This window comes from Cervus elaphus, chromosome 14 (genome assembly GCF_910594005.1).
Source record: "Cervus elaphus chromosome 14, mCerEla1.1, whole genome shotgun sequence".
Classification (NCBI taxonomy): domain Eukaryota; kingdom Metazoa; phylum Chordata; class Mammalia; order Artiodactyla; family Cervidae; genus Cervus; species Cervus elaphus.
In genome coordinates, this window is record NC_057828.1 from 34,406,735 (window position 1) to 34,434,694 (window position 27,960).

Genomic DNA, 27,960 nt, shown 5'->3' on the forward strand with positions numbered 1-27,960 from the left:
CCATGGGATTCTCCAGGCAAGAATGTTGGCATGGGTAGCCATTCCCTTCTCCAGGGGATCTTCTCAACCCAGGGATCGAACCCGGGGTCTCCCACATTGCAGGTAGATTCTTTATCACCTGAGCCACCAGGGAAGCCCCTACTTAAGTGCACTATTAACCAAAATAATTTCTTTCATAATGATATTTATATACTTTGAGAAAATCAAGGTGTGCAGACACAAACCGATAACTTTACATAATGTTTGAGAGCTGCTCTCCCACTTCATAGCAGAGCATTTTGTTTTTCTGCATACCTTTCTTCTTTCATTCACTGTATGACTTTTATAATCACATGAACATACAAGAAAGAGCTTGAATTAGTGCATCAAATAAAAATGAGGATGAGTATGACAGGAATGGTATTATTAGGAAGTATTGTGATATGGACCGAATTATGTCCCCTCAAAATGCCTGTGTTGAAGCCCTAACTCTCATTGTGACTGTATTTGAATGTAGAGGCTCTAACGAGGTAATTAAGGTTAAATGAGGTCAGAAGGATGGGGCCCTAATCCAATATGACTGATGTCTTTATCAGGGGAGGAAGATATACCAGAGATCTCTTTCTCTCTCTGCCGGCACAAAGAAAAAAGGCTATGTGAGGACACAGTGAAAAGGTGGGCACTGTCTCTAAGCCGGTCAGAAACCAACCTTGATGACATCTTGATCTTGAACTTCTAGCTTCCAGAATTGTGAAAAAATAAATTTCTGTTGTTTAAGCCACCTGGTCTGTGATATTTTTTATAGCAGCCATAGTGTGTGCATGTTCAGTTGCTTAGTTGTGTCCACCTCTTTGTAACCCTATGGACTTTAGCTTGCCAGGCTCCTCTGTCCATGGAATTTTCCAGGCAAGAATACTGGAGTGGGTTGCTACTTCCTCCTTCAGGGGATCTTCCTGGCCCATGGAGTGAACCTGTGTCTCCAGTGTCTCCTGCATTCACAGGCAGATTCTTTTTACCACTGAGCCACCTTAGGAAGCCCAGCAGCAATAGTAGGCTAATGCAGTTGGGATGAAGAAAAGGTGGTGGTGAAGGAACTAGCACCTTTTCAGGTTCACTCTATAAATAATAATCGACTTTCTCCCCTTAATAGAGTATTATAACGAAGTTATAGACATTCATAAACAGTACATTTCTTAACCTCTTTGGTTCTATAACCATATCTATAAAATGAACAGGTGGTCTAGTTGGCTTCATAGCTTTCTTTTCAGATACGACACTCTGTGTACAGCTCCCAGGATTATACTGTCAAAAACAACACTTAGAAAGGACTAGCTGAAAGGAAAAAGGTGAATAAAAGAGTTAGGGAGATTCAGAGTGTTTTGTGCTTTTGCACCTTACATTTGGAATCTAAATAATTAAATGACATTTTCACAAATTGCCATAAATTATATTCTAATCAAACTCAAATCAGAAATGCTGTTTTTTAGGATCAGAATATTATAGTAACAGTGTCAACATACTCCCATTTTCCTATCACACTGCTCCTTAAAACACTATTAAGTGAATTTTGGATTAAACATGAAGTTAAGATGAAAATTAGAAGTTATTTTTTAAAATAATGAGAATAAGAACACTGTACATAAAAGTTTGCATAACTTTTATATAACACTCTATATAAAAGAATCATTAATGATAAAAGCAGAAATTAAGGAATTAAATAAAAAAGGATGTAGAGTTGATAAATAAAACAGTTCTTTTCAAAGGAAAGGAAAACAAAACCAAAAAAACCCTCTAAAAATAATAAATATCTTGCAAACCAGCAAGTAGGGACATATTATAAATGAGCAAGAGAATAGAAATACAGATATGTAAGAAATTTAAACATTAAAATATGAAGTCTTTGCCAATAAATACAAACATCTAAAATTGACTGAAGAAGAGATGAAAGAATTTAATAGACCAATTAAAGAAAATAAAACTAATGAAGACATATAACATCCTGATTGGGAAGATATGGCAAATATGCATTCATCTATTCATTACATATTTATTGAATGCTCAACTATAGCTACACACCACTCTAGATAGTTGGGAGGACACATTAGTAAAAACTAAAAGATTTTTTTCCTTTGTAGCTTACTTTACTTTGGGGAAGGCAACCAATAAACATAAAATAAGTAAATTACATAGTGTGTTAGGGGCTTTCCTGGTGGCTTAGTGGTAAACAATCTGTCTGCCAATTCAAAGGATGTGAATTCAACCCCTGGGTAGGGAAGATCCCCTGGAGAAGGAAGTGGCAACCCACTCCAGATTCTTGCTTGAGAAATCTCACAAACAGAGGAGACTGGGCGGGCTACAGTTCATACTGTCACAAAGAGTCGGACACACACACTTGGTGACTAAACACACACACTTAGTGTGTTAGGTGATTAAAGCTGCAGTAATCAAAACACTATAGATCTTGTGAAGACAGATGAGTGGGAGGGAATAGCCTAAAACTGAAATCACTTAACATGAGGAATAAATACACACTAAAATTGGCATTTCAGATCTGTGGGGCAAGCTTTGCTTAATAGAAGACTAATCTGAAGGCAATACCAGGTTTCAGAGGAAAAATAAGAAATAAAATTAGGTTTCTAACTTATACCAAATACAATAATATAGTGAATTAAAGATGGAAACATAAGAATTATAATGTTAAACTATTTTTTAAAATATTAAAAAATTTTATTTTAGGACTTATTTGGCTGCTTCGGGTCTTAGTTGCACATGGGGTTTCACTGAATCACACAGGGTCTTCTGCTGCAGTGCATGGACTCCCCAGTTGCAGTGCATGGAGTCTCTAGGTGTAGTGCATGGGTTCAGTTGCTCCACAGCATGTGGGAGCCAGTTTCCCAACCAGGGATCGAACCTGTGTCCCCGCATTGCAAGGTAGATTCTTAACCACTGGATCACCAGGGAACTCCCAAAGTTAAACTATTCACAGAAAATATATGACAATATTTCTAATAATTGGAAAGTCCTTTCATATTATGACATTACCAGAGACGTCACACATAAAAAAATACTTGGACTTAAGCTTGAATTAAATAGAAGAGTTATGTCAATATCAAAGTGAAGAATATTCTTGGCAGCAGATATCCAAGGAATAGCAAAGAGGCCAGTCTGGCTAGGTAACAGTGAACAAAGAGTCAAGTGATAGGAGACCACATCAGAGTCTAGGGCCAGATCTCATACTGTGTTTCAGGTTATGCTAAAGGTTTTAGATTTTATTCTGAGTGATATAAGAAGCCAAATGAGAGTTTTAAGCAGAGGAATATGATTTTGCATATATTTTCAAAGGCTCACTCTGGCTGCTAGGTGTACCCTAACCTGGTTGATGATGGGGACACACAGATAAAAGGTGAGAGACCACTTAAAAAACTCTTATACTTATGGGCTAGAGAGGATAGGGGCTTGGACTGGAGTGGGAATGGTGAAAAAAGGTTAGATTTTAGATATACTTTTTACACATAGCCAACAGGATTTGATAATGGCTTGCTATGGGATGTAAAAGGGGAGAATTCAAGGATGAGGTCAAGGTTTGTGGTTGGAAGAAAAGAAGAGCTATTTACTTGGTAGGGGACGACAAGGGAAGAAGCAGGCTGCAGTGTGGGTGAGGGACTCAAGGATTCAGTTTTGGATATGTTAGTCTGAGGTGCACACTAGTCATCTGAGTGAAAGGATCAAGAGGTAGTAAGAAATAGCAGTTTGGAGTTCAGGCTAGGGATCTTGGCTGGAGGGCAAAGAATGAATGTAATGTAAAGAATTACATTAGAATGAATTACATACAAAGAATGAATGTAAAGAGAGTTCAACTACTTCTCCATTTAGGAATTAAGAAGATGAGAATGGAAAAGAGGTTGAGGTTGGTGAAACAGGAGGAAGATCAAAAATACCCCCCAAAGTCTTTGGGAAAACGTGTTTCAGGAAAAAGGCCATGTTGAATTGTTTCAAGTGCTGCTGCTGCCAGATCACAAAAGATGACTGGAAATTGGCCACTGGATTAACAAAGTGGGAGTCATCGAAACCCCTGACAAGGGCAGTTTTTGAGAAAATTTTATTAGAGTGGATTCAAGAAAGAATGAGAGGAAAGAGGAAAAAGTGAAAGTAGGCAATACTTCTTGGAGTTTTGCTGTAAAAGGAAGTAGCAAAATTGAATGGCTGTGAGTTGAAGGGTGATATGGGGTCAAGAAAGATCAATTACAAACAACAGTGATATTTAGTTTAAATGTCTCAGTTAATTTAACTCCTAACTAGATTCCTTGAGGATCAAACTTTCTATTTCTTTGTGTTTCATATAATGTCTAGTACACTACCTTAGGAATAATAACATGAAGAATAAATAATGTGTTTTTAAATGTAATTAACTAATTTATTTTTGGCTGTGCTGGGTCGTCATTGCTGTGCTGACTTATCTCTAGTTGTGGCGTGTGGGCTTCTCATTGATGTGGATCCTCTTGTTGTGGAGCACGGGTTCTAAGGCATGTGGGCTTCAGTAATTATGGCTCCCGGGCTCTAGAGCAGAGGTACACTAGTTGTGCATACAGGCTTCATTGCTCCGAGGCAAGTGGGATCCTTCTTGATTAGGGACAGAACCCGTGTCTCCTGCATTGGCTGGTGGATTCTTTACCACTGAGCCGCCAGAGAAGCCCAAGAATAACTACTATTAGTTAAAGGCTTACCACTTGCCAAGTATTATCTAAGCATTTTATATACAACCCCTTATCTAGTCAATGTGACAGTCCTATTAATATATTTTAGATTAGAAAACTGAGGTTTGGAAACGTTAAATGACATTTTTATGGACTTGAAAACAGATTGGTTTAGCTCTACAACATCTGTTATAGAATTCAGTTTAATTGAATTGTGTCCCCTCAAAAAAGTTATGTTGAACTTCTAACTCCAGATGCTGCTTCAGAACATGACTATATTTGGAAACAGAGTCATTACAGATGTAATTAGTTAAGATGAGATCATTCTGGGCTACGGTTGGCCCTGGTGTCCTTATAACAAGATGGTGTATGAAGACAGGAAGAATGCTATGTGATGCCACAGGCAGTGACCGGAATGATGAAGCTGCAAGGAAGGAATGGCAAGGTTTGCCAACAAGTCATAGAAGCTAGGAAAGATTCCTTCAGATTTCAGAGGGAGTATGGCCCTGCCAACACTTTAAATGTGGAATTCTAGCCTCTAGAACTGAGACAATAAATTTCTGTGGCTTTAAGTTTGTACCAGTTTGTGGTACTTTGTTATGTGAGTCCTAAGCCCTAGGAAGTGAATACAACCACACATCACCTCCTACACTGAAAACACATATGCAAGTTGCATGTGTATCTGCTGATTGATCAAAATGTACCTCTGAATAAAGAACTTGAGTTTGCCATTTTGCTTTATGAGATTCTGGGAAAAAAAGTGAAAGTGTTAGTCTATCAGTTGCGTCCGACTCTTTCAGACCCCATGGACTGTAGCCCACCAGATTCTTCTATATATGGAATTCTCCAGGCAAGAATAGCAAAGTGGGTAGCCTGCATTGCTGGCAGATTCTTTACCTTCTGAGCCACCAGGGAAGTCCCTTATGAGATCCTAGTTAGCATTAATAGAATTTTAAAGATAACCATTTTTAGATGGTAAAACATCTAAACATCTTTATCAAAAACACCATATATTAATGCATTACAATTGTACATCTTCATAAGGAAGATGTCTATGAAATCTAGAATAATTTTTGCAGATTGAAGATAACTTACCCATAAGAACATTGTGAATAATGCTGTTTTGTGATAATCTTGATAGATTTCCAAATTCTGTAGTTGTCTGTAAAACTCCAGTATCTGTGAAATTATGATAATAATAGTAGACCCTATGTTTGTCCCATAGTAATAATTCTGGCATTGCTGAATATAAGAAATATGGAATTAAAAAAGTGTCAATAGTGACATCTAATGCAAAGTCTTGGAATACCCATTGTATTGTATCTTCATTGTATATCACTAGGTAAATTGTTTTGGAGGTGTTACATATAATGCAGTAATTTAATAACAAGGCAAGTTCCAAAGGGTGTCCTGTATACTCAACATTGTGTATAGTCAGAGTAGCAGTTGGTGACATATTTAGAAGTCCTTTCAGTTTTTCAGTAGTTACTATTTTAACAAATTTAAGAAGAGTATATCCAAGATAAACTTCATTTTCTGTCCAGATTGCCATGTCGCTTCTTCTTTCTTTATCCTGTGACAAAATAGAAAACAATTAGAATATCTTTGATTTTAGAGAGGGTGCTAACAGTTCCTGTCTTCTATTTTGCAACACTTAAAAATAAAACACAGTAACTACTAAGGTTTAATTTGTATTGTATTTCTGAACAATACTTCAGACATAGAAGTTACATGGAAATATATTACACATAGGTATAAAAATAAATTATTCCAGTAATTTTATTCTTTTATATACTTTTTCTATCAATATAAATAATTAATTTAAATTCCCTTTTAAATCCTCAAAGAGCATTAGCCTTCTCTTTTCTTATGTATTTATCTACTCTGACCAGGAGTGTCCCTTAGACTTTGATGTTTACTAAGGTCAAGAAATAAGGATACTTCAAACATTATTTTTGGAATTCCAACTTCCTTTGCTAAAGAGAAGAGAGAACTTAAAACCTGAGACAAATCAGTACTACCCTTTGATGGACACTGTTAGAGGGGAAGACTACCCAGAGATGCTATGTCTGAGATTCAGTGGGTGTAATTTCATTTAGGGAGCCAGGTACCCCCTTTTCCCCATCTCCCCTCCCCCAAATGGTTCTAATTCTTAAAGATTTTTACTTAAAATGGAAGTTCTATGTCTATGACAATCAACAGAGTCTTTTGTGCATATCTTGTCTCTCAAAATAAATAGATTTGTACATTTATTTAATGTACAAATATCTAGTCTATACTCAAACAGTATGTGGAAAGAAATCGAACTGATAACTAAAAAAAAGAGAGACCATTTGGGGTAAAAAGATGTTTTGCCAAATGAAGATTTAATTTAAAACCTAGAACTTCTATTGCTGAAAATGAGTGCGAAACAATTCTCAAGAAGGAAATAGATTAGAAACAAAATGATGAGCCCTTTATAGAAAAGACTCACAGTTATTCTCACTGTTCTTGGCAGACAGATGGGAAGGGGAATTGGTCATAAACATGATAGATGGGAACTCCAGTGAGCCCCAGCCATGTAATGAGATTATACCTACCCAAAACTCTTTCCTACCGATCTTCACTTAGTGCTTGGGTATAGTAAGCCAAGGTCTTGGGGCAAGGCAGGAAAGTGGAGCAATCCCTCTGATACATTCGTGGCCTCTCCCAAATATAAAGCAGTAACCTTCTGAAGACAGGGAGGGGACAGGCACCAGGGCAACAAAGTTGAGAAAAATCTGTCAGCATTCTGGATGCTTGCTACCATATACAGGAAGTGGGATAAGAGAGCTAAGACAAGCTCTCCTTCTGAGATATACATGGTCTTCACTGAGAGTATAAAGCAGTCTCCATGCAAGGATTAGGGGCAGGGAAGCAGGAGAGAGAGAGAAATCTCCCAAGGCAAGAAATCCTGGGGCTGATGAGAAAGGAAAGAGAAATCCTCAGAGATTAAAAAAAAAAAAAAGCTGGCAGCAGAGATGACTTTCTTAGGATTTGGAAAGCTGGTGACTCAGTTACAAAGTATGAAGAGATCTCTGGAATCTCGTCAGTGCTGAGACTCCAGGCACAGCAAAAAAGAAAATTGCTATGATGAAACACTGAAAATCTAGTGGAAAGACAAGCAAGAATGCAGAGATGGGGAATTATAGCTAAGATATGTAGATGATTTAAAAAAAACAAAAACAGAATAGGGAACTTCCCTGGTGGTCCAGTGGTCAAGAATCCACTTGCCAATGCAGGGCACATAGATCCTGTCCCTGGCTCGGGAAGATCCCACATGCTGCAGAGCAACTAAGCCTGTGTGCCACAACTACTGAGCCTGCGTGCTACAACTACTGAAGCCCACATACCTACAGCTGTGCTCTGCAACAAGAGAAGCCACTGCAATGAGAAGCCTGAGCTCTGCAACTAGAGAGTAGCCCCTACTCACCTCAAGTAGAGAAAGCCCACATGCAGCAACTAAGACCCAGCGCAGCCAAAAATAAATTAAAAAAAAAAACAGAATGGAAATGCTAGAAATTAAAGATATGATACGAGGAATAAAGACATTACTAGATGGATTTAAGAGTTAACTGAGAATAACAAGAGTAAAAGAGCAGTGGATTTGATGACAGGTTAATAGCATGTATCCTAACTGAAATACAAATAAAAAAAATCAGGGCATCTGCCCATATGAAGTCTCATATATATATGTTTCTGGAATCCTAGAAGAAGAGGAAAAAGAGACTGGTGCAGAAGAAGTATTTGAAGAAATAATGTTCAAGAACATCCAAAAATTAATGAAAGACATAATCCCAGAAATCCAAGAGGCTCAACTGAACCACAAACAGGAAAAATACAAAGGAAATTATACATAAGCACATAATAAAAATGCTGAAAACCAAAGATAAAATGAAGGATCTAAAGGAGAAATGAGTAAAAAAGACACATTATATACTTGAGAAAAATGACTGGAATAATGGCTCACTTCTTAACAAAAATGATGAAAGCCGTAAGATAACCAAATGTCTTTGTAAATTGCTTTAAAAACAACTGAAAAACAACAAAACCCACGTGTCATTATATAATTCTGTATTTGGTGGAAATGAAGGCAAAAAATAAAGACACTTTCTGTTCTGTTCAGTGGCTAAGTTGTGTCTGACTCATAGTGATCCCCTGGACTGCAGAATGCCAGGCTTCCCTGTCTTTCACCCATCCCTTGGAGCTTACTCCAATTCATGTCCATTGAGTCGGTGATGCCATCCAACCATCTCATCCTCTGTCATCCCCTTCTCCTCCTACCTTCAATCTTTCCCAGCATCAGGGTCTTTTCCAATGAGTCAGTTCTTTTCACCAAGTGGCCAAAGTACTGGAGTTTCAGCTTCTGCATCAGTCCTTCCAATGAACACCCAGGACTGATTTCCTTTAGGATAGACTGGTTGAATTTCCTTGCAGTCCAAGGGACTCTCAAGAGTCTTCTCCAACACCATAGTTCAAAAGCATCAATTCTTTGGTGCTCAGCTTTCTTTACAGTCCAATTCTCACATCCATACACGACTACTGGAAAAACCATAGCCTTGACTAGATGGACCTTTGTTGGTAAAGTAATGTCTCTGCTTTTTAATATGCTGTCTAGGTTGGTCATAACTTTCCTTCCAAGGAGTAAGCACCTTTTAATTTTATGGCTGCACTCACCACCTGCAGTGATTTTGGAGCCCAAGAAAATAAAGTCTCTCACTGTTTCCATTGTTTCCCCATCTATTTGCCATGAAGGGATGGGACCAGATGCCATGGTCTTAGTTTTCTGAATGTTGAGCTTTAAGCCAACTTTCTCACTCTCCTCTTTCACTTTCATCGAGAGGCTCTTTAGTTCTTCTTCACTTTCTGCCGTTAAGGGTGGTGTCATCTGCATATCTGAGGTTATTGACATTTCTCCCGGCAATCTTGATTCCAGCTTGGGCTTCATCCAGTCCAGCATTTCTCATGATGTACTCTGCATATAAGTTAAATAAGTAGGGTGACAATATACAGCCTTGATGTACTCCTTTCCCTATTTGGAACCAGTCTCTTGTTCCATGTCCAGCTCTAACTGTTGCTTCCTGACCTGCTACAGGTTTCTCAAGAGGCAGGTCAGGTGGTCTGGTAGTCCCATCTCTTGAAGAATCCTCCACAGTTTGTGGTGATCCACACAGTCAAAGGCTTTGGCATAGTCAATAAAGCAGAAATAGATGTTTTTCTGGAACTCTCTTGCTTTTTCAGTGATCCAGAGGATGTTGGCAATTTGATTTCTGGTTCCTCTGCCTTTTCCAAAACCAGCTTGAACATCTGGAAGTTCACAGTTCAAGTATTGCTGAAGCCTGGCTTGGAGAATTTTGAGCATTACTTTACTAGTGTTTGAGATGAGTGGAATTGTGCGGTAGTTTGAGCATTCTTTGGCATTGCCTTTCTTAGGGATTGGCATGAAAACTGACCTTTTCCAGTCCTGTGTGAGTTTTCCAAATTTGCTGGCATATTGAGTGCAGCACTTTCACAGCATCATCTTTTAGGATTTGAAATAGCTCAACTGAAATGCCATCACCTCAACTAGCTTTGTTCGTAGTGATGCTTCCTAAGGCCCACTTGACGTCACATTCTAGGATGTCTGGCTCTAGGTGAATGATCACACCATCATGATTATCTGGGTCCTGAGATCTTTTTTGTATAGTTCTTCTGTGTATTCTTGCCACCTCTTCTTAATATCTTCTGCTTCTGTTAGGTCCATATCATTTCTGTCCTTTATTGTGCCCATCTTTGCATGAAATGTTCCCTTCATGTCTCTAATTTTCTTGAAGAGATCTCTAGTCTTTCCCATTCCATTGTTTTCCTCTATTTCTTTGCATTTATCACTGAGGAAGGCTTTCTTGTCTCTCCTTGCTGTTCTTTGGAACTCTGAGTTTAGGTATGTCTTTCCTTTTCTCCTTTGCCTTTCACTTCTCTTCTTTTCACAGGTATTTGTAAGGGCTCCTCAGATAGCCATTTTGCATTTCTTTTTCTTGGGGATGGCCTTGATCACTGGCTCCTATAGAATGTCATGAGCCTCCATCCACAGTTCTTCAGGCACTCTGTCTGTCAGATCTAGTCCCTTGAATCTATTTGTCACTTCCACTATATAAACCTAAGGGATTTGATTTAGGTCATACCTGAATGGTCTAGTGGTTTTCCCTACTTTCTTCAATTTAAGTCTGAATTTGGCAATAAGGAGTTCATGATCTGAGCCACAGTCAGCTCCCAGTCTTGTTTTTGCTGACTGTATAGAGCTTCTCCTCTTTGGCTGCAAAGACTATAATCAATCTGATTTCAGTATTGACCATCTGGTGATGTCCATGTGTACAGTCTTCTCTTGTGTTGTTGGAAGAGGGTGTTTGCTATGACCAGTGCATTCTCTTGGCAAAATTCTATTAGCTTTTGCCCTGATTCATTCTGTACTCCAAGGCCAAATTTGCCTATTACTCCAGGTATTTCTTGATTTCCAACTTTTCCATTCCAGGCCCTATAAGGAAAAGGACATCTTTTTTTGGGTGTTAGTTCTAGAAGATCCTGTAGGTCTTCATAGAACCATTCAACTTTAGCTTCTTCAGCATTACTGGTCAGGGCATAGACTTGGATTACTGTGATATTGAAAGGTTTGCCTTGGAAATGAACAGAGGTCATTCTGTCGTTTTTAAGATTGCATCCAAGTACTGCATTTTGGACTCTTTTGTTGACTATGACAGCTACTCCATTTCTTCTAAGGGATTCTTGCCCACAGTAGTAGATATAATGGTCATCTGAGTTAAATTCACCCGTTCCAGTCCCTTTTAGTTCACTGATTCCTAAAATGTCAACATTCACTCTTGCCATCTCCTGTTTGACCACTTCCAGTTTGCCTTGATTCATGGACCTAACATTCCAGGTTCCTCTGCAATATTGCTCTTTACAGCATTGAACTTTACTTCCATCACCAGTGATATCCACAACTGGGTGTTGTTTTTGCTTTGGCTCCATCTCTTCATTCTTTTTGGAGTTATTTCTCCACTGATCTCCAGGAGCATATTAGGCACCTACCGACCTGTGGAGTTCATATTTCAGTGTCCCATCTTTTTGTCTTTTCATACTGTTCATGTAGATAAGCTTAGGAAGAATTCAAAATTTTTAAAATATTCTGCATTCCAACCAAGATCTACATTTTTAGTGGCATTTATTTCTAGATTTTTTTTGTTTCATACTGATAGAATCAGCTTCTTAATTTCTATGAAAGCCAATAGGATTTTAATTGAAGTGCTGCTTTTCTCAAGCATTCTCATTGTAACAATATTGCATGTTTTCCACCTATGAACAAGATACATTTTCATACATTTCAACCTATGATACATTATATATGTCTTTTACTTCACTCAATAATATTTGTAGTTTTAATGTGTATGTATTTGCATATCTTTTATCAGGTTTATTCCTAAGTATTTAATATTTTAAATTCTATTTAAACAGTATTTTTAAAAATTTCAATTTATGATTGTTCACTTATATGTTTGTATCTTTCATATACAAAATTAAATTGCTATATAAATATGTGGTTGATTTTTTTATATTGATCTTATATACTGCAACCTGGTAAACTCACTTATTAGCCCTGTAACTTAAAAAAAATAGATTTCATAATCTTTTCTACATTTAAAAGTGTTTGAATAAAGACAGTCTCCTTTTCAATACAGATTCCTTTTATTCATTTCTTAACTCATTGCACCTGCCAAAACTGTCAATACAATGTTGAATAGATGTGGTGTGGGCAAACATTCTCACCTTGTTCCTTATTTTAAGCAAGAAATGGAAGAAAGGAACAAAGGAGCAAATGGTGTTAATAAAAAATGAACACCAAATGGTAGGTTTAACCAATAACAGCATTTTTACATCAAATCTGAGCAGAGTAAGTAACAGTCTTTTACCATTGGACAATGTTAGCTTAAGGTTTCTCATAAATGTTCTGTGTTAGGTTGAGGAAATTCTCTTTTATTCTTAATTTGCTGATTTTTAAAATTAATTGTGTATACTACATTTTGTCAAATGCTTTTATATGTACCTATTGAGATGATCATATGGGTTTTTTAAATTATTTTCTAATAAGGTGAATTATGTTGATTGATTTTCTATTGCAAATCACTCTTTTATTTCTAAGTTAAACCCACTTGGTCATGATGTATTTTCCTTTTTATATATTTTTATATCTGGTTTACTAACACTTTGTTCATAGGTTTTAAATCTTTGTTAGTAAGAGATATTGGTCTGCAGTTTTATATCCTTGTCATGTGTTATTCTTGGTTGTGGTATCACATAATGGTGGCCTCACTGAATAAATCAGAAAGTATCCCCCTTGTTCAGTTTTCTGAAAGATTTTAGAAATTGTGGCATTTATTTTAAAAATATATCATAGAATTCACTGGTGAAATACTCTTGGCGTGAAGTTTTCTGTGTGGGAAGGTTTTTAAATAACAAATTCAATTTCTTTAATTGATATGGGGGTGTAGCTGTTACATATGTCATCTTAGGGAAGCTCTGGTAGTTTGCATAAATTTGTTTTAACTTTGTATTCAGAGTTGTTTGACTTGGCCCCACTCTGCAACAGGTTTGCACCAGCCAAGAGGCCACCTGATCCATGAAGACAGCTACACAGAAACCCAGCCCTGTCCTCCAAGGGGTTGCAGAAGCCCCACATCCGCTGGGCCACACAACCAACTGAGCAAGAAGCCTACCCTGCTCTCCAATGGGCGCACAGCCACCACCCAAAGGGCAGCCTCACAGCCAGCTTGGCCAGCCTCACTGGCCAGCATGCCCACTAGTCAGCCCCACCACAAGGGAAGTGTGTATTCACAGTACATGTCAGGGGTACCACTAAAGAATATAGTTCTGGTAACCAAAGGGGTGTGCTGCTGGGCCCCATAGACTGTCTCCTATGCAAAGCTACTTTTACAAGTTCAGGAGACACAGCTGACCTATCTAACACATGGAAGTAAACAGTAAAGAACTGGGAAAATGAGGCAGACGATTATGTTCCAAATGAAGAAACAAGACAAAATCCCAGAAAAAGAATTTAGCAAAGTGGAGATAAGCAATATATCTGATAAAGAGATCAAGATAATGAACATAAAATGCTCAATGAATTTGGGAGAATGAATGAATATAGTAAGAATTTCAACAGAGTCAGAAAATATATAAAAAGAGCTAGAGCAGAAGAATATAAAAGCTAAAATGAAAAACATCCTAGAAGGTATTGACAATAAGATTAGATGATACAGAGGAATTAATCAGTGGTCAGGAAGACAGAGTAGTGAAAACCATATGAACTGTCCTTTTGGGACAACATCAATGCAACATCATACTAACATTTGCATTATTGAGGAGAAGATAAAAGGAAAAGAGAGAAAGAAAGAGGCAGAGAATTTATTTGAAGAAATAAGAGCTGAAAACTTCACTAACCTGAGAAAAGAAACAGACATCCAGGTCCAGGAAGCACAGAGGGTTGCCAAACAAGATGAACACAGAGACAAAATATAATTAAAATGGCAAAAAAAAAAAAAAAAAAAAAAATTAAAGAGAGAATCTTAAGAGCAACAAGAGAAAAGCAACTGGTTATATATAGGGGAACTACCATAAGAGAATTATCGGACTTTTCAGGATAGACTCTACAGGCCAGAAAGAGTGGCACAATGTATATAAAGAGATAAAAGGAAAAAACCTACAACCGAAAATAGTTGCTGCTGTTGTTTAGTCACTTAGTCACGTCCAACTCTTTTGCGACCCCATAGACTGTAGCCCTCCAGGTTCCTCTGTCCATGGGATTTCTCAGACAGCAGTGAAAGTGAAAAAAAAAAAAAAAAAGAATACTGGAGTGGGTTGCCATTTCCTTCTCCAGGGGATCTTCCCGACCCAGGGATTGAACCCGCATCTCCTGCATTGGCAGGCAAATTCTTTACGTCTAGACCACCTGGAAGACCAAACAGTTCGGTAAATATATCTAAATGTGCAGGTGTAATATACATATATATGTAATCTTTTACTAACCTTTAATAAATAGCTGATCCAACACCACCTTCTTGATGTAATGCCAATAATTCCACCATCAGGAAGATTTGCATTGCTTCCCAGTCTTGTAAATGTATTATAATTTTTTAAGTAAAGAATACCATTTATTAAGAAAAAAATTCCATCCCGTGATACGGTCACATCAGACACATTGTGTCTTTCATCTTCAGTCAGAATATTTGGAGGCACTCTGATTCTGGTCCAAGTATGGAATGAATCATTTGTCTGAAAGGTCTCCATGTCAGCTACCACCACAACAAATGAAGGACCACAAGCAGCCCAATTTGCTATTAACTGACTACCCTGTGGTGATGATATTGGTAAAAACCCAGGACTCTCAGGTATTGTCAACATAGGAGAAGTCAGCAGGAAAAGACTATTTGCAATAAAGCAGTCTTGAAAAGCCACTGGATTTCCTTTAACCTCTTTTAGCACATCACTTGTTGTCATTGGTACCGAGATATACCATTTCCTAAGAAGAGAAAAATAGAAAATATAAAAGAAAAACGCACCCCCTCCTTCTTCTCATTCATCTTGCATGGTGCTGGCATCATCTTTTTTTTTTTTTTTTAACATTTCTTTTCTTTTCTTTTATTGGAGAATAATTGCTTTACAATGTTGTGGTGGCCTCTGCCATACATCAGTGCCAATCAGTCATAATGGCATATTTTATGCCATCAGTCATATATATCCCTTCCTTCTTGAGCCTCCCTCCACCTGCCTCCCCCATTCCACCCCTCTAGGTCATCACAGAACACCAGGTTGAACTCCCTGTGTTATACAGAAGCTTCCCACTAGTTATTTTACATTTTACATATTTTATATATGATAGTGTATGTATGTTAGTGCTACTTTCTCAATTTGTCCTACCCTCCCTGTCCCCTGCTGTGTCCACCAGACCATTCTCTACAACTGCATCTCCATTTCTTCTCTGTAAATAGTTTCATTAGTACTATTTTTCTAGATTCCATATATATGCATTAATATATGATATTTGTTTTTCTTTTTGACCTAACTTCACTCTGTATAACAGGCTCTAGGTTCATCCACCTCGTTTATCATCTTTTATAAAAAATTTTATTTTTATCAACATAAGTCTGGGTAAAACAAAACAATATTAAAACACCACCACAGCCCCATTTCTCCTCATTCCTCACTTTAGTTACCAAAAGAAAACAGTTTTGATTCTTGCAGCTCTATGTTCTGAAATGTCTCCATTATCTCAAATAAATATTCTTATACTGCTCTCTTAATATGTAATTTTGTTCATTTTGGCTTCTTATATGACACATGAAACTATTTCTGCCACATAATATACCTGCCTGTACATCTCTTTTTTCAAGTTAATATCATAGTGTTTAGCTAAATTTATAGTATTTACATTGTTATTTTATATATATATATATATTGTTAACTACTGAGAAAGTCATAATCAAGTTTTCCTATATGTATTATTTTCCTATATGTATATTTACAATATTTCCCATAAAGTTAATGATTTCACTTAAAAATATGCTCAGTTTTCTAAGTTTCCCAGTAGGTAATTAAAATGGTGCTCCACAATATCTTCCATGTGGTAAATGCAGAGGTAACCTAGTACTTCTTTCCTGAAATTTTCTTTCTTTATTCCCTGGGTTGAAGTCACCATTTACTGGGTCCAATGCTTTGATCTTTCTTGTTTTGTTAAAACACATTTTTTAGTACCTCTCTGTTAATGGGTATGCGAACATAAAATTTTTGAGACTCTGAATACCCCAAAATATCTTTATTTTACATAAAGATATGTAATTTGGCTAGATAGAGACTTCAAAATTTTGAAGGCATTTTCTCCAGCCTTGCATATTCAGCTTTACTAATGGGAAGTCAGACGACACACTGACTCTTGTTATTATTCAAATGAGGTGCCTTTCTATAAGTTTTTTAAGATCGTCACTTTTTTTCTTTGTATTATGAAATTTGACAGGGCTGGGTCTATCTTTTGAAGTGGACACACAAATGTATTTGTGAAAACAAGCACTCTGACATGTATCTTAAAACTTATGAGAAGTTCTAAGGAGAATTTCTCAGCAGGGCAATTCAGGGGACATCAGTTTAAAGAATGTTCAGTAAATGCTTCTTGAGTTTCCTGTTTCCTCAATGAATATACACTCGGTTGGTGGTGATGGCATTCTGCCCACTCAGAATGAGGTCCTGCCAGGTGAAGGAAACCCCATGTTGGGGCAATTGAAGGTATGTCATCAAACTTCTATGCCCTAAACCATGACACCATTAAACTTGATCCAATTATTGCTTTTGGCAAGCCACACCACTGACTAACATTGGTTTCAAGCACCAGTTGGTCTTTTAAAATCATCAGTATCATTTTGTTATTGTCCACTGACTATATAATAATCTCATAAGCAGCCATAGAACAATTATGTATCAGTGACTATTGTGTTTGATTGGATAACTGGTTACCTACAAGATCTAGGAAGGACCCAGGACTGAAGGCCTGGCCAAGCATACTGAGCTTTTCAGTTTTCCATGTCTATCATTTTGCTTTCAAACCTCTGATTTTTTTAAAAAAATTGTGACTACATTTATACACGTTTCAAATTCTTTTCTTCTCATTTTATAGCATCTTAGTCACCTTTTATGTATATAATATCTTCTCTTATTTCTGTGTACACAGTATATTTTTTTGTGAACTTTCTTTTGCTTCCTGCTGTGTCCTATGTCCTCTGACTTGAGTTCTTCTGTTTATTGATGTAGGTCTCTCAATCTGTTCGAAGCTTTCTGTAATTGGTGGTCCTTTAATATTTAATATTAAATGTCCTTTAATATTTAAGGGAGAAGCAGAAACAAGTTGTGAGATACCTCTGAGGTATACCTCTTATTCCCATTGTGCCTCACTCTGCTTCTCCCCTCCTGATTCCAAATCTAAGTTATCTTAAGTAGTTATAACTTGTTAATTCAAATGCTTTTGGGAGGAGATATGCTACGTTTCCATATTCAGGGAGCACAATTGCAGGTACCCTAGAGAACTTCTTTTCAGAATTCCCTTCTGCAAGCTCTCAACTAACAGAAATTCTGTGCTCTATGAAGTCAGTTACCAGTTCTCTCTCTGCTTTCTATTTTCTGTGCTTGCTTAAATACTACTTAGAAAATTCAGTGGCCCATATATTATATCCAGGAAAAAGTTCAAACTATTCCAATACTTTAATGGAATCTTAATCTTTCCCCCTATTCAATCCCATATGTCACATTATATTTCAGGTGTTCTTTTGTTCAGTCACTCAGTCATGTCTGACTCTTTGCAACTCCATGGACTGCAGCACGCCAGGCTTCCCTGTCTTTCACCATCTCTTGGAGTTTTCTCAAACTCATGTCCATTAAGTCAGTGATGCCATCCAACCAGCTCATCCTCTGTCATCCCCTTCTCCTCCTGCCTTCAATCTTTCCCAGCATCAGGGTCTGTTCCAATGAGTCGGCTCTTCACATCGGGTAGCCAAAATATTGGAGCTTCAGCTTCAGTATCAGTGCATCCAGTGAATATTCAGGATTGATTCCCTTTAGGATGGATTTGATTGACCTCCTTGCAGTCCAAGGGACTCTCAAGAGTCTTCTCCAACACCACAGTTCAAAAGCATCAGTTCTTTGGTGCTCAGACTTCTTTATGGTCCAGTTCTTACATGCATGCATGACTACTGGAAAACCATAACTTTACCTAGATGGACCTTTGTTGGCAAAATAATGTCTCTGCTTTTTAAGACATTATCTGAGTTTATCATAGGTTTTCTTCCCAGGAGCAAGCGTCTTTTAATTTCAAGGCTGCAGTCACAATCTGAAATGATTTTTGGAATCCAAGAAAATAAAGTCTGTCATTGTTTCATTGTTTCCCCGTCTATTTGCCATGAAGTGATGAGACCAGATGCCATGATCTTCGTTTTTTGAATGCTGAGTTTTAAGCCAACTTTTCCACTCTCCTCTTTCACTTTCATCACAAGATTCTTCTTTGCTTTCTGCCATAAGGGTAGTGTCATCTGCGTATCTGAGGTTATTGCTATTTCTCCTGGCAATCTTGATTCTAGCTTGTGCTTCATCCAGCCTGGCATTTCGCATGATGTGCTCTGCATATATTAAATAAACAAGGTGACAATATACAGCCTTGACGTACTCCTTTTCCTATTTGGAACCAGTCTGTTGTTCCATGTCCAGTTCTAACTGTTGCTTCCTGACCTGCATACAGATTTCTCAAGAGGCAGCTCAGGGGGTCTGGTATTCCTATCTCTTGAAGAATATTCCAGTTTGTTGTGATCCACACAGTGAAAGGCTTTGGCATAGTCAACAAAGCAGAAGTAGGTGTTTTTCTAAAATTCTCTTGTTTTTCCTATGATCCAGCGGATGTTGGCAATTTGATCTCTGTTTCCTCTGCCTTTTCTAAAGCCAGCTTGAACATCTGGAAGTTCTCGGTTCATGTACTGTTGAAGCCTGGCTTGGAGAATTTTGAGCATCACTTCGTTAGCATGTGAAATGAGTGCAATTGTGCAGTAGTTTGAGCATTCTTTGGTGTTGTCTGTCTTTGGATTGGAATGAAAACTGACCTTTTCCAGTCCTGTGGCCATTGCTGAATTTTCCAAATTTGCTGGCATATTGAGTGCAGCACTTTCACAGCATCATCTTTTAGGATTTGAAATAGCTCAACTGGAATTCCATCACCTCCACTAGCTTGTTCATAGTGATGCTAAGGCCCCCTTGACTTTGTACTCCAAGATGTCTGGCTCTAGATGAGCAATCACACCACCATGGTTATCTGCATCATTAAGATCTTTTTTGTATAGTTCTGTGTATTCTTGCCACCTCTTCTGCTTCTGTTAGGTCCATACTATTTCTATCCTTTAATTGTGCCCATCGTTGCATGAAATATTCCCTTTGTATCTCTGATTTTCTTGACAATGTCTCTAGTCTTTCCCATTATGTGTTTTTTGTTTGTTTGTTTGTTTGTTTTCCCCTCTGTTTCTTTGCACTGTTCACTTAGGAGGGCTTTCATGTCTTTCCTTGCTATTCTGTGGAACTCTGTATTCAGATGGGTTTATATTTCCTTTTCTCCTTTGCTTTTCATTTCTCTTCTTTTCTCAGCTATCTGTAAGACCTCCTCAGACTACCATTTTGCCTTTTTGCATTTCTTTTTCTTGGGGATAGTCTTGATCACCGCCTCTGGTACAATGTTATGAACTTCCATCCATAGTTCTTCAGGTACTCTATTAAATCTAATCCCTTGAATCTATTTCTCTCTTCCACTGTATAATCATAATGGATTTGATTTAGGTCATACCTGAATGGTCTAGTGGTTTTCCCTACTTTCTTCAATTTAAGTCTGAATTTGGCAATAAGGAGTTCATGATCTGAGCCACAGTCAGCTCCTGGTCTTGTTTTTGCTGACTGTATAGAGCTTCTTCATCTCTGGCTGCAAGGAATGTAATCAATCTGATTTCGGTGTTGACCATCTGGTGATGTTCATGTGTAGAGTCGTCTCTCATGTTGTTGGAAGAGGGTGTTTGCTCTGACTAGTGCGTTCTCTTGGCAAAACTGTGTTAGCCTTTTCCCTGATTCATTTTGTACTCCATGGCCAAACTAGCCTTTTTCTCCAGGTATCTCTTGACTTCTTACTTTTGCATTCCAATCCCCTATGATGAAAAGGGCATCTTTTTTTTTTTTTTTTTTTGCTGTTAGTTCTAGAAGGTCTTGTAGGTCTTCATAGAACTGTTCAGCTTCTTCGGCATTAGTGGTTGGGGCATAGACTTGGATTACTGTGATACTGAATGGTTTGCCTTGGAAATGAACCGAGATCATTCTGTCATTTTTGAGACTTTGTTGACTATGAGGGCTACTCCATTTCTTCTAAGGGATTGTTGCCCATTCCATTCCATTCTAGTTCACTTCTAAAATGTCGATGTTCATTCTTGCCATCTCCTGTTTGACCACTTCCAATTTACCTTGATTCATGGACCTAACGTTCCAGGTTCCTATGCAATATTGTTCTTTACAGCATTGGACTTTACTTTTACCACCAGACACATCCACAACTGGACATTTTTTCCACTTTGACTCAGACTTTTCATTCATTCTGGAGCTATTTCTCCACTCTTCTCCAGTAGCATATTGGACAGCTTCCGACCTGGGGAGTTCATCTTTCAGGGTCACATCTTTCTGCATTTTTATACTGTGCATGGGGTTCTTAAGGCAAGAATGCAGAAGTAGTTTGCCATTCCTTTTTCCTTCAATATTATGCTTGTGAAATACGTTCATGTTGATTTGTGTTGCTGTGTCTAATTATGCAAGAGAATGTTTATCCATTTCCCTATGAAAGGAAATTAGAGTTTCAAATTTTTTCCTTTCAGAAAAATGCTGCTACAAATGTACTTTCACATATCTCTTGATTCACCTGTGCATGGGTTTCTCTAAGGTAAACACAGGTGTTGAATTGCTCAACCATTGAATACATGCATCTTCAACTTTGTCTGACAATGTAAACATATCTTTCAAATTGCTTGTGCCAATTTATACTTCTGCTAGCAATGTATGTAAGTGTTCCCATTGTTGCACATTGCTATGGTATGAATGTTTGTGTTTGCTCAGTATTCATATATTGAAATCCTAATGCCCAATATGATGGTAATAGTGGGGCCTTAGGGAGGTAAGTCATGAGGGTAGAGCTCTCATAAGTGGGATTAATGCCCTTGTAAAAGAAGCCCAAGAGAGCTCCCCAGCCTGTTCTGCCATGTGAGGATATGGTGAGAATTCTGACACCCAAAAGAGGGCCCTCGATCAACCATACTGGCATCCTGATTTCAGATTTCCAGCCTTCAGAACTGTGAAAAATAAGCTTCTGTTGTTATAAGTCACCCAGCTTGTGGTATTTTGTTTCAGAAGCCTGAATAGACTGATATGTTTTCATTAATAACATTATAAAATGTTAACATATTTATCAGTCTCTGTGTGTAAATGGTCCTCGTTGGGCTATTAATATTTTTCTCTAATTGTCAATAAAGTGAAACATCACTTCATGTTCCTATTAATGAGTGTTTATCAAATCTTTGATTTTATAATTTGAGATACCTTTATTAATTATAGAAATTATTTTCTATCCTGAGGCAATAAAGATATTATCCTATCTCTTTCTAAAATTTTCAGCTTAGCCTTTCACATATATGTCTTCTGAAGTTGTTTTATTATTATCATAATTATTATTAATCTGAGATTATTTTAATGTATGATATGAGGTAAGTATTGAGCTTCCCTGATAGCTCAGTTGGAAAAGAATCTGCCTGCAATGCAGGAGACCCCCGTTCAAGGCCTGGGTCAGGAAGATCCGCTGGAGAAGGGATAGGCTACCCACTCCAATATTCTTGGTCTTCCCTTGTGGCTCAGCTGGGAAAGAGTCCTCTTGAAATGTGGGAAACTTGGGTTCAATCTCTGGGTTGGGAAGATCCCCTGGAGAAGGGAAAGGCTACCCACTCCAGTATTCTGGCCAGGAGAATTCCATGGACTAAGTCCATGGGGTCGCAAAGAGTCAGACCCGAATAAGTGACTTTCACTTTCACTTTCACGAGGTAAGTAATATATGATATGAGGTAAAAATAAAGTAAAGCTTTATTCTGTCCCTACTGAGAGGACATGCAGTTTTCTCCTTTATTAATGTAATAAATTATGTTAAAACATTTAAAATATTATACTAACCTTGCACTTCTGGTATAAACCAACTTGACTATATGTCATTTCTCTTTTCATGTATTATTGGATTTATTTTGCTAACATTTTATTCAGAGTTTTGCATCTAGGTTCATAAATGACATCAGCATATAAGTTTTCTTTCTCATATATACTTTGCCTGAATTGGCATATGCAAACTTGGTAACTTCATTTTGCAAGTTAGGATTGAAATTTTCTGAGCCAGTGCTCTCTCACCTTCCTTAAAGATTGCTAAGTACTGATTAAGTTTCTTCATAGTTAAAATATTGCTCAACTCCTGTATTTCCTTTTGAGTCATGTTTGAAAAACTGTATTTTCTAGAATGTTTTTTCTTTTTCAGATGTATTGGTCTATAATTGTTTATGTATCTGTTCCATCACTAATCTTTTTTCCTTTTTAAGAATGTAGATTAGTCTTTCCACATTTTTTCACATTTCTGATTCATACAAACCCTTTTATCTCAACTCAATGCCACCTCTAAGATGGTGTCTAAATATATTTCTCTCTGTATTATCATTTAGTATAGTTTTTCATAGTTCTTGATACAATATATTATGTTATTTACATATTTACTTGTTAATTATCCATTTCCCATGTTAGAATAATTTCAATTCTTGAATTCCCACTTAAAATTTGAATATAGAAGGTAGGGACCTTGACTGTACTTCTAGTTTCTAACTGTAGCTTGATTTGTAGATGTACAACAAAGATTTGCTGAATTAATTGTGAAAACCAACTGATATACATGTTGCCAAAAAACTAAGTTAAATCTATACTTATTCTGTATTAGTTACCATGAAGTTGAATTTCTTTTTTTAATTAGCTTCCCATATACTTATTTTATTTTATTAAAGTACAGTTGACATACAATATTATGTTCATTTCAGGTGTACAACATAGTGATTTGACAATCAAAGTAATAACACAGTGATCACCATGATAAATTTAGTAATCATCTGTTACCATACAAAATTATTACAGTATTACTGCTATATTCCTATACTGTATATTATATCCCTGTGAATTATTGTATAATTACAGATTTGTACCTCTTAATTCCCTTCACTTATTTCATCAAAGTCCCCACACCTCCCACCCACTGGCAGCCACCAGTTTGTTCTCTGTAACTATGTCTGTTTCTATTTTACTTTGTTTGACTTTTATTTTATTTTTATTTTTTTCTGAGACACACAGTGTGGATTGCTCCACTAAATTGTTTGACTTTAAGATTGCACATACAAGTGAGATCATACAGTATTTTTCTTTCTTTGTCTGACCTAATTCATTTAGCATAATACTCTCTAGGTCCATCCATGTTGTAAATAGCAGGATTTCATACAGTATTTTTCTTTCTTTGTCTGACCTAATTCATTTAGCATAATACTCTCTAGGTCCATCCATGTTGTAAATAGCAGGATTTCATTATTTTTTATGGCTGAGTAATAGTTCATTGTGTCTGTGTGTGTATCCCATCTTTATTGGTTCATCTACTGATGGATATTTAGGTTGCTTCCATATCTTGGCTATTGTAAATAATGCTGCAGTGAACACATCTATCTGTTCAATTAATGTTTTTATTTTCTTAGGGCAAATATCCAGAAGTGGAATTGCTAGATCATACGGTAGTTCTCTTTTTAATTTCTTGAGGAAGTTCTTCCATAGTGGCTATGCCAATTAACATTCCCACCAAGAGTGCGTGTTGTTCAGTTGCTCAGTAGTATCCGACTCTTTGTGACTCCATGGACTGCAGCACACCAGGCTTCCCTGTCTTTCACTCTCTCCCAGAGTTTGCTCAAACTCATGTCCATTAAGTCCATGATGCCATCCAACCATCTCATCCTCTGTCGCCCCACTCTCCTCTTGTCCTCAATCATTCCCAGCATCACGGTCTTTTCCAGTGAGTTGGTTCTTCACATTGGGTGGCCAAAGTATTGGAGCTTCAACTTTAGTAGCCGTCCTTTCAATGAATATTCAGTGTTGATTTCCCTTAGGATTGACTGGTTTGATCTCTTTGCTGTCCAAGGGACTCTAAAGAGTCTCAAGCGTCTTCTCCATCACCACAGTTCAAAAGCATTAATTCTTCGCCACTCAACCTTCAACTCTCATACCCATAAATGACCACTGGGGTCATGTACTACATGGAGCGTATGATACATATTTATTAAATGGAGTGCATCAGGGTTCCCTTTTCTCCATATCCTTGCCAACATTTGTTATTTTGTTATCTTTTTGATCATCAAAAAGATGGTATCTCACTGTGGTTTTTTATTTGTATTTTCCTGAGTACTAGTCATATTGAGCATCTTTTCATGTGTCTATTGGTCATTTATATGCATTCTTTGGAGAAATGTCTTTTCACATCATTTTCCCATCTTTAAATTGGATTTTACTTGATATTGATTTGTATGACTTCTTTATACAATCTAGATATTATTGATTATTTCTTTTTCTGTGCAAAAGTGTTACATCATTTAGATATTAGCTTATTAGATATAACATTTGCTAATATCCTCTCCAATCAGGAGTTTGCCTTTCCATTTTACTTATGGTGTCCTTCTCTGTGTGAAAGTGTTTTAGTTTGGGAATTACCTAGTGGTCAAGTAGTTAAGTGGTTAGAACTCACTGCTATAGACCCAGATTCAATTCCTGGTTGGGGAAACTAAGATCCTATAAATTGCGTGGCATGCCTCTTCCCTCCCTGGCCAAAAAAAAAAAAAGCTTTTGATGCAGTCCATTTGTTTATATTTGCTTTTGCTGTCCTTGCCTGAGAACAAACAAGAAAAACACTACCAATACCAACAGCAAAGAGCACAGTGCTTACGTTTTCTTCTAGGAGTTTCATCACTCCAGAGGTGATACTTTAGTCTTTAATCCACTTTGAATTTGTTTTTATATATGGTGTAAGAAATTGGCCCAGTTTTATTCTTTTCTCCATTGTATATTCTTGTCTTCTTCACTGTAGGTTAATTGACCATATATAAGTGTGGGTATATTTCTGGGTTCTCTATTCTGTTCCATTGACCTATGTGTCTATTTTTGCACCAGTATCATACTTTTAAATTACTGTAACTATGAAATTACTGTTACTATAATGCTGTTGTATAGTTTCAATTAGATTGTGATTCCTCCAGCTATGTTCTTCTTTCTCAAGATTGCTTGGATATTCAGGATCTTTTGTATTTTCATACATGTTTTAGGATTATTTTAGTTCTGTAAAAAATGCCATTGGTAAAAAAAAAATGCCATTGGTATTTTGATAGGAACTGCACTGAATCTGTAGATTGATTTGGGTAGTATGGGCATATAACAATATGAGTTTTTCCAGTTCATGAGCAAGTATTATATTTCTATTTATTTGTGTGCTCTTCAGTTTCCTTTATCAATGTCTTATACTTCTCAGAATACAGGTTTTTAACCTCCTTGGTTAAATTTATTCCTATTTGTATTTTATTCTTTTTTGATGCAATTTTAAGTGGGATTGCTTTCTTAATTTCTGTCATAGTTTTGTTACTAGCACATAGAAATGCAACAGATTTATATATGCTAATTTTATTTTCTGCAACTTTTTTTTTTTAGTTCTAATAGTATTTTGGTAGAATCGATAGGATTTTTAATATATAATACCATGTCATCTGCAAACAGTTTTACTTTTTCCTTTCCAATATAGATTCATTTTATTTATTTTTTAATGTTTGATTGCTGTGGATGAAAATTTTTATACTATGTTGATGAAAGTGGAGAGAGTGGACATCCTTGTCTTGTTTCTGGTCATCGGGAAATGCTTTCAGCCTTTCACCATTGAGTATAATATTAGCTGTGGGTTTGTCATATGTGGCCTTTTTTATGTTCAGATATGTTCATTTGGGCTTCCTAGGTGGCTCAGTGGTAAAGAATCTGCCTGCCAATGCAGGAGACATAGGTATGATCCTTGGGTTAGAATATCCCCTGGAGGAGGAAATGGCAACCCACTCCAGTATTCTTGCCTGGAGAATCCCATGGACAGAGGAGCCTGGCAGACTACAGTCCACAGGGTCATAAAGAGTCGGACACAACTAAGACTGAGCACATACACATTTCCTTTGTATGCACTTTGTTGAGAGCCTTTATCATAAATGGATGTTGAATTTGTGAAAAGTTTTTTTGTGCATCTATTGAGATGATCACATGATTTTTATCTTTTATTTAGTTAATGTGGTGTATCACAGTGATTGATTTGTGGATGTTGATTCACCCTTCTTTCCCTGGGATAAATCTCACTTGATCATGGTATATGATTTTATTTAATGAATTGCTGAATTTGGTTTGCTAATACTTTGTTGAGTAATTTTGCATCTGTGTTCATTAGTGATACTGGCTTGTAATTTTCTTCTTTGTAGTGTTTATGTCTGGTTTTAGTAACAAGGTGATGCCAGCCTCATAGAATGAGTTCCTGTTCAGTTTTTTGGGGGATAGTTTAAGAAGAATAGTTATTAAGTCTTCATTAAATGTTCAGTAGAATTCACCTGTAAAGGCATCTAGTCCTGGACTTTGGTTGGTTAGAATTTTTTGATTTCTGATTCAATTTAGTTACTAATAATTGGTCTGTGCAGACTTTCTATTTCTTCCGGATTCAGTCTTAGAAGACTGTATGTTTCTAGGAATCCTTCCGTTTCTCTGGTTTGTCCTATGTGTTAGTGTACGATTTTTCATAAGTAATTTCTTATATTTTGTATTTCTATGGTGTCCATTGTAACCTCTCTTTCACTTCTGAGTTTATCTACCTGCGCCAAATTTCTTTTTTCTGGATGTGTCTGGCTAATGTTTTATCAACTTTGTTTATCTTTTCAAAGAACAAACTCTCCATTCACCCTTCCTTCCCTCTTCTCGTCTTTGTTTCATTTGTTTCCACTCTGATTTCATTATTTCTTTCTTCCTACTAACTTTGGACTTTGTTTATTCTTCTTTTTCTAGTTCCTTTAGGTACAAGTTTAGATTGTTTATAATTTTCTTCTTTCCTGATGTAACCTGTATTGCTATAAACATCTCTCTTAGAATTGCCTTTGTTGCATCCCATGGACTTTAGAATGTTATATTTCCGCTTTCATTTGTCTCAATGTGTTAGTTATTTTCTCTTTGATATTTACAATGACCACCAAAGGTTGTCTAGACTCCATGTGCTAGTGCTTTTACCTAGTTTCTTCTTGGAGCTGATTTCTAGTCTCATACGATTATGACTGGAAAAAATGTGTGATATGATTTCAATCTTTTTAAATTTATTGAGACTCATTTTGTGTTCTTACATGTAAGAGAATATCTCTATCCTGGAGAATATTCCATATGTATCTAAAAGAATGTGTATTCTGATGTTTTGGGGTGAAATGTTCTATATGCATCTCATAGGGTCATCTGTTCTAATGTGTCATTTAATGCCAGTGTTTCCTTATTGGTTTTCTGTACAGATAATCTGTCCGTTAATATAAGT

General features: G+C 36.9%; 1 protein-coding gene across 1 annotated transcript in view; it reads right to left on the bottom strand.

The window, feature by feature from the left end:
- The window catches only part of CATSPERE (catsper channel auxiliary subunit epsilon), a 145,642-nt gene that overhangs the window by 47,144 nt on the left and 70,538 nt on the right, over window positions 1–27,960 (bottom strand). The window contains exons 9-10 of the mRNA XM_043924360.1: window positions 14,748–15,240; window positions 5,769–6,246 (exon numbers count right to left, since the gene is read on the bottom strand). Coding sequence (XP_043780295.1) covers window positions 5,769–6,246; window positions 14,748–15,240 — 971 coding nt within the window. The remainder of the gene's footprint in view (window positions 1–5,768; window positions 6,247–14,747; window positions 15,241–27,960) is intronic.